At 35.7% G+C, this 8,061-nt stretch overlaps 1 protein-coding gene across 1 annotated transcript in view; it reads left to right on the forward strand.

Moving 5' to 3' along the window:
• Positions 1–5,754, forward strand: part of CA5B (carbonic anhydrase 5B) — a 30,721-nt gene extending 24,967 nt beyond the window's left edge. The window contains exon 9 of the mRNA XM_011363044.2: positions 3,880–5,754. Coding sequence (XP_011361346.1) covers positions 3,880–4,059 — 180 coding nt within the window. The 3' untranslated portion in view covers positions 4,060–5,754. The remainder of the gene's footprint in view (positions 1–3,879) is intronic.
• Positions 5,755–8,061: the final 2,307 nt, after the last annotated feature.

Below are 8,061 nucleotides of genomic sequence, written 5' to 3' on the forward strand. Positions count from 1 at the left end.
CAGAGAGAGGCGTTAAAACAGAGAAAAACATAACCTTTTTACTTTCATTCTTGACAGTGACATATGTTTTACACATTGTGTATTTTATATATAAATATGAATCTCTATATAAACAAGACCCTTTTCAAGGGAAGAATGAAGGCTGGAAATGGATGTGCTCAAAACCCTTCAATTTTCTTAAGGTAATTTTGCTCTGGAATTTCAAGATGAAAACAGAATCCAATAATGTCTGTCTAGAACTTTTAAGTCAGTTGTTTTGAACTTGGAACTTAATTTTTCCTTAGAAACTAAGTTTAAGTGGTGATTACTGCGTCAATACACAAAATCCTGTTTAAGTCATAATATATCTAAACTACAATAATACTTGCTTACACTTGCTGTATGGGACTTATTAATTACCAAGCATCTTCACATGAACAGAAGCTTCCAAAATCTTTTTTTATTTTTTGAAGCCAGGATAACTGATACCAATACCTATCAAAGATTGGACCCAAAGAAAAAAAGAAAGGAAATTACAGACTGATGTCTCTGAAGAATATATTTTTAAAAGGCTAAAATAATACATCAGAAGCAGAATCCTGTGGTATATTAGAAGAAATATATAACTTTGTCCAAGTAGTATTTATTTCAATAATGCAAGGATAGTTTATTATTAAGAATGATATTACTATAATTCAGCATAACAGTGAATCTAAATAGAAAAATCATATAGCCATTTCCATAGATTCTTAAAAGCTATTAGCAAAATTCACCATTCAGTTTTTTAAAATTTTCAATAAAATAGAAATGACTGGAGACTTCTCTAACTTGATAAAAGAGATTAATCTCAGTTCTAAAGTAAATAGTATACTTAATATAGAAAGGATAATTACCATATTAGTTTTATATTAAATTATATTCTAGAAGTAGTCTATACAATGAGACCATAAAAGGAAAAAAAAAAAACTTAGAGAAACAATAAAAAAAAACTACTAGAAAGATAATTTTTTAATTAGTGGAATACAATATTAACCTCTAGAAATAAATACATTTGACTTATAAATTACAATCAATTAAAAGATATGATACAAAGATATAATGGAATAATGGACACTACCTATAATATAAACAAAAGTATATAAAATACCTTGGTATAAGCTTAACAAGAAAAGTTTAACAAGAAAACTTAAAACATTTCTGAGAGACACAAAAAAGACTTGAATTGTTAAAATCATACCATGTGATTGAATAGGAAGGCATCATAAAACGCCTTTGATGTCAGTTCTTGAGTGTTACTCTCTGTGAATTGTTTATTCTCCAATAATTGGTGTTGTACTGGCACACGAAGAGATCAATCAAGGGAAGAAAATAATAATCTCAGTAATATGTCCAAATACGTATGAGAATTTAGTTTATGATAAAGGTAGCACTCAGCTAAGTGGGGGAGAAAAGATGAGATTTTTTTCAGTAAATGCTGTTGAGGGTCAACTGAGCAGATATTTATCGGGGGAAAAAGGAGGGATCCACCATACCTTATACAAGAGTATATTCCAGAAATATTAAATGTTAAAAATATTACCATAAAAGTACTAGGATAAGGATAGGAAAATTTCTTCATACACCTCTGCGGGAGGAAAAATAATTTTCCTTCTGCCATTCTAGGTGCTTGGCTGAGAACTTCCTATAATAAAAAAGACAGATTTGCACTCCAAACGAGCTGCCCGTTTGGATTTTCTCCCAAGTGAACTTTACTTTGCTGGCTTTACTTAATAAAATCGTTAATGTTTGCTAAAGGAAAGTGGGGGAGGTGGGAAGAGGGAGAAGGATAATAAGAAGGGGGGAAGAGAGAGAGAGAGAGAGAGAGAGAGAGAGAGAGATTAACTGGGAAAAAAACAAAAGAAGTTTAATAACATGGATTCCTCCTGTTTACGTGGAAGAGACTCAGGAAAACTGAGTAAGTCCCCCAAATGGCCCAAGCCAGCACCTTAAATACCATCTCCAGCTAAAGACAAAGGAAGATGTTGGGGATGAGGAAGCAGTTAGGGGCAGTTACTAGGAAAACACAGTAAACAAGGGTAAGACTGTTATGCAGATTTAAGTCCTTCTCCATTGATGAGTGATTCTAGAGATTTAGAGTCATTCTCTTCCTGGTACGGAGAGGGAGGCACCCTTACAAATGGAGATTTCTCTTATAAATGTAACTGTCTCTTACAAAAAGGTAACTTCTACTCCGTTTTCAGGGCTCCTGTGTCTGCAGTTTCATAAAAGTTATCAGCTCAAATAATCCTTATGGCAAAGGCATATTTTGGGGTCACAAACTCTGCTCCCCTTCACCTTCAAATGGAGGAAGCTTTTCTATCAAAACCAGAAGTCGTAAAGAAAGCAACTAGTAAATTAGGCTGTGTATTTTTTTTTTAATTGCGTGTGATGAAATCCACAATAAAATGATAAAATGCAGATTTTGACTGCCCAACGCCTGACTTAGCGGCCTATACACTTAATCTGCTTCTATCTTTCCTATTTAGAAGTTGACATAACACTGAAAAAAAAAAATTAAACAAACAAGGTCAGTGGCCCATATGAAGGACTTTAGAAATAAAATTTCAGCATGGAAATTTCTGTGAGGAAAAAAGGTAGAGCTGTCATCTATCATACTAGTCACCTATAATCTAACCACTTAGTGCGAATCACTGTTTGGGTAAATCCTTCTAGTCTTTTACTTGTATAAATAGACATAACTTTTAAAACAAAATGGAATCTTTCTGTGTATACCATTTTGCTGCTCTTTTCACTCAGTGATGTGTGGAATGTTTTATAGATAATAAACATTATCTTTAACATCACTGTTAACGGCTATATACTAGTCCAGTTTATAGATCTAATGTAACTTATTGATTTTTAGGCTATTTCTAATCTTTGCAATTTGTTGAATAAAACTAAACCTTAGTTACTTGGACACGTTCCTAATTAATGAAGGTATATGTGTCATTTATAAGTATGATCATTTTTGGCGCCTGCCTCTGGTTACAGTCCTGCCTCTTCAGCTATACTTGGCCTAAAGTCTTTAATCCAAAGCAGTCTTCACAGGCTTGCCTTCTGTGTCTCAGGCTGTCCTCTCCGAGCTACAAGGTTAACTAACGGTTTTCCAACTCGCTCAGAAAGCCAAGGGCTACTACTGATTGATGGATGCTATTGCCACGTTAATGTGGATTGCTTTTTTTGTATTGAGCTGCCCTGTCCAATACTTAGCCACTGACTAGCCAGCCACACGTGGCCATTTAAATCAAAATTAAATTTAAAATTCACTTCCTTAGTCACACAAGCCACGTTTCAGGAGATCCGTAGCCATTTGTAGCTTGTGGCTACTCTAGTGAACCATGCAGAGGGTATTGTCATCATCATGGAAAAAGTTCTATTGAACAGTGTCGGCGGGGTATCCCACTGCCTGTTAAGACATCACATGCATCACCTTGCCCACAATGCCCAGGTGTAATAAGCAATCAAGAATACATTGTTCTTGTTAACGATTCAGTTACATTTTGCAAAAGCAAAACATTTTTGGCACTGTTATTCCATGCACCAGGCCATTCCTTTATCATCCTGTAGGCTGCTGTTTTGCCCAATGCAAGATGAAGTGCCTGCAATCAAAGATGAAGTAACTTGTTCTTGGCAAATGGCTACTATGTGGGGGACAGGGCCTTTGACCCCGAGTCCTTGGATCCCAAGTGCCTGGCTGGTTTCACCACGTCCTGCTGTTTTCTCCATACAACGACATCTACTCTCTGTCGTGCATGTAATTTTAGACGAATGTTTCAGAGTTATAAAAGTGAAAGTAATTTATTCATGAAGTGAAGCTGTTTTTCTATTGAAATTATTTATGCTTCCTGTTTCCATTTCTAGCTTGAGCAATTTCGGACCCTGCTTTTCACTTCCAAGGGGGAGAAAGAGAAAAGAATGGTGGATAACTTCCGCCCTCTTCAGCCCCTAATGAATCGCACTGTCCGTTCATCCTTCCGTCATGATTATGTGCTGAATATACAAGCGAAACCCAAGCCGTCGACCAGCCAAGTGACCTCCTAAGACACCCATATCTAGGTGCTATTTTGCTTTAATACATACTAGCTTTTAAGAAATTCTTAACTAAGACTATTCTAAACACCTGCATTTAATACTACTAACTAAAGATGTGTATTTCTTGGTGTGGCAGGGCCTCTTCAGTCTTTATTGACAATGTTTATCACTGAAGTGGCAGCAAGAGACACAAGTTTCTTTTATAGCAACCTGTTGGTTACCATAACATCTTTTTATGTCTGACGTTTTTGAGCTATGTTTTTACGTTTATTAGTTAGTGGTTCTGTTGAGTTATAAGTAGGGATGATGAAATATCATCCCTTTCAGAAGGCCTTTCAGAAATAGCCATGGGGCCCAGACAAGTACTTCCTGGCTGAACATCGGCCATGGTTTTAGGTATATTTTATTTCAAATCATGAATGAGTTTTCTTTTATAAAGCCTTCTCAATGAGCACATTTGCCCCAATCTTTAGTTATCTTACTAGTACGTGATATGCTACTTACTTACTATCAATTTGTGATACAGAAAAAATGTGTAGTTCTAAGAAAATACAGATTTACTTCTATCTGGAAATCCTTGTGCATTTCTGAAGATCAGATATTTTACTTAAAGTCTTGATCATATAGAAAGCATATGCAGTGTAGAACATTTTAAAGAAAATGCCTGAAGTACATAGAGCTTAGAATTCTTTTATGATACATTCACAGAAGTACTTTTCAAATGATTAGTAATATAAAGCTATAGTATATAGTATTATTTTGCATTATTTGTACACTGTTTCATAGAATATGATAACATTTTCCACAATTACAGAACTATCTTGGCTTCCCTTTAAAACTGAACTTTATTTCTTTAGTAGAGGTTCTATGCAAAGCAGATGATCAACATAAATCTCCCAATTTATACGGTGGCTTAGAAGACTTTTGCTACGGTAATAGGAGAGACCTGTCAGGCAGACTAAAATCTAGATAATTCTACGTATTCTGAGGAATCCACGCCACTGTTGTCCTTACTTGTAAATGTCTTGAAATGTTTCTGATTGCCTGTAAGAGTGGGTACAGACTCAATATTGCATTAACTAGTAGTATATCATTCATTAACATGCTAGTCATCTGGTCTGCAAGATAGGGTTGGATAAATATACTTAACACCACTGAACTGTACACTGAAAAAGGTTACGATGATAAATTTTATGTGTATTTTACCACAATTACAAATAAATAATAAATTCAGTAGGCAAAATAGATAGGATTGGAGTTGGATGTATAAGTTTAGGGGGATATCTCTGTTCTAAAGGGGGTGAAGTGTGGGTGAAGGCATTTGCTTCTAGGGTGCATGCCTTCTCTGGGAAAGGGAAGCAAGTATGCCTCCGTAAATGAATACAATTCTTAAAAAAAATGCAAACATAGGGAAAAAGTTTGTTACCTTAATACAATTGATCTGTTTCAAACCATAGTTATCTTTAAAAGGGTAAACGCACAAGGTATGCATTATTCCGGGCACACAGGCTTCCTTCTTAGGCCTCTTGCAAACTCTTAGTGCAAAATTCTACTGCAGTGAATCTTCCAAATTGGAGTGAGAACCAACGTACAGAACTCCCGACTTACCCTCACATCTTAGAGATACAAAGGATGTACAGTTGACCCTAGAACAACATGGGTTTGAACTATACAGGACCACTTATACATGGATTTTTTTTCAATAAATACATACAATACTATAAATATATTTGCTTTGTGATGTTCTTTCTCTAGCTTACTGTATTGTAAGAATAAAGTATATAATACACATAATATACAAAATCTGATGACTAATACTGAAATTAGTAGTAGGTAAGGGATGAAATGTTCTTTCCTGAGGACTTCTGCATTGACCACTGAATGAATCCTACTACCATTGTCCTACTAGAGCCAAAAAAAAAAACCTAATGGAAAGAGTTCTAATGTGGCATTTGGAGAATAAACCTTTTTTTCTTGCTCTCCTTTTTTGCTTGCAATAAACAAAAAATACATTTACGGATCGTTCTTTGGTCACTTTATAATAACTAAGACTCATATTTAGCAATAGCATTATCTATGACATCATTTATATAAGTAAAATACTTTCTTTAACTTTTTTAGATAATTAGCTATTTTCTTTCTTTTTTAAAAAAATAATTAGCTCTTTTCTAAAGACAATATAAAATAAAAATTTAGGCATTTTTCCATAGAGGGGGGCTAAACTAAAACATACATACTTGAGATTAAGTAGATGATATATTTCAGACACCAAGAAAAACAGAAAATACATGTTCTATTGTAGAATAAAGGTTAACTTTGTTCTGTTTATTGGAATATCATAGCAGAATATATCTTTGCTCTAAATTTTTACACACCTTATTTTTATCTTATGATTTATCAATGCAAATGATGCTAACAAATGATAGTTTGAAAATGAAATTGGGTTTTAGAGTAACTTCTGTAATGAAGTTAACTTTTTCATGAAAATGGATTCACAGGTTAATTGCTGAAGATAAATGTCTCCTATAAAAGGAGACTTACATTCGTTCTAAATCATAATAAAATCTAAATCTGTATCCCTTTTTAATTAGGAGTCTCTTCTTAGAAGATATTCTTGCTTATTGTTACTACGTGGAAGTCTGGCGTAATTCATAAGAAATGTTACAGCAACCCAAACACTGAGCTTTCAGAATGGCAGTAATTCTCAGCATAAGTCCTAGTCACAGGAAACAGCAAAATTGGTGATTTGCACAGCTGCATTGTGTGCCACTCAGTACATTCTCTAGTTTGGGGATATAACTGTCAACTCTCTACCTTCAAGGAGTTTAAGATTTAGTGCAAGCAGACTTGTGAAAGCAACAAAGTGCAATATAGTGTGATAGGTGTTATGAAAGGTGAAATACTTGTGCTGGGAACACATGCAGGACAAATACCTAACCCACTCTTGAGAGGGTTGGGAGGTTTTCACCCCGATGATGATATAATAGCGACTGTCGTGGACACTACTGCCAGGCACTATGCCAACATGTAGCATACTCTGGGAACTATTATTACTCTCTTGATTTTTACAGAGTAGGGGACTGAGGTCTAGACATTAAGGAATTTACTCAAGATCAGAAATTCAAGGTTTGAGTTTCCCAGTCATTCCAATTCCAAAACCTATGTCCCTAATAACGGATGCTCTGAGCTGGACAAGGTCGACTTGTCCAGGTGTGTCACTCCAAGTATCTCCAGAAGAGGAAGGAGGGCAAGGCTTTATGCAGAATTTGGGCTTCCGAATGATTCCAAGGAGGAACTAGGGGAAGCAGGGGGCAGTCTAGTCACTGAGTAGCTCAGTAATTTTGATTTGGAGGAGAGAGGAACAAAGCGAAGCCAGGGAAGTTATCCAATCTCTCAAAAGGCAGGTTATTAATCATTTTGCAGCTGCAATGTGTCTTTGGGAGAATCATTTTTTTCTTGGTCTTGTCCCTGGCCTTGTATGTGTACATCACAGTCTGAGTAATTGCAGGGCTGATGTTACTTTCTCAATCCCTACTCTCATTGCGACAGTTTAAATCCTTGCAACTTCCCACCTAGATGGTGATATTCAGGCTTTATCCCTTATTTTGCAAACCAGAGTAATTTACCTAAAACACAAATACGACCACAACAAGCCTCAACTTAAAAGCTTTCAATAGTTTCCTGTTGCCAACAGAACTGTAAGTAAACGGTATTAGCATGGCATACTAGGCCCTCTTCCATAACCCAGCCCCAGCCTACCTTTACCGCTGTATTCCTAGATGCTCTCCAATTGCCCTTTAAATTTGATGGCCAAAATTCTTGCGGTTCCAGCAGATTCTACATTTAACTTCTCAGTGCCTTTGCTTATGCTGATTTAGTCCCATCCTTCTCCACTAGGGTAAAGGCCATCTTCCTTCAAAACTCAATTCAGGCATCAGAAAAGCTCTCCGTGAATCCCAGGTAGACTATGTTAAGTAAACTTAAGTTGCCTGTACCATTTTATCTTATTTA

The sequence above is a fragment of the Pteropus vampyrus genome, unplaced genomic scaffold (assembly GCF_000151845.1).
Source record: "Pteropus vampyrus isolate Shadow unplaced genomic scaffold, Pvam_2.0 Scaffold81, whole genome shotgun sequence".
NCBI classification, from domain to species: domain Eukaryota; kingdom Metazoa; phylum Chordata; class Mammalia; order Chiroptera; family Pteropodidae; genus Pteropus; species Pteropus vampyrus.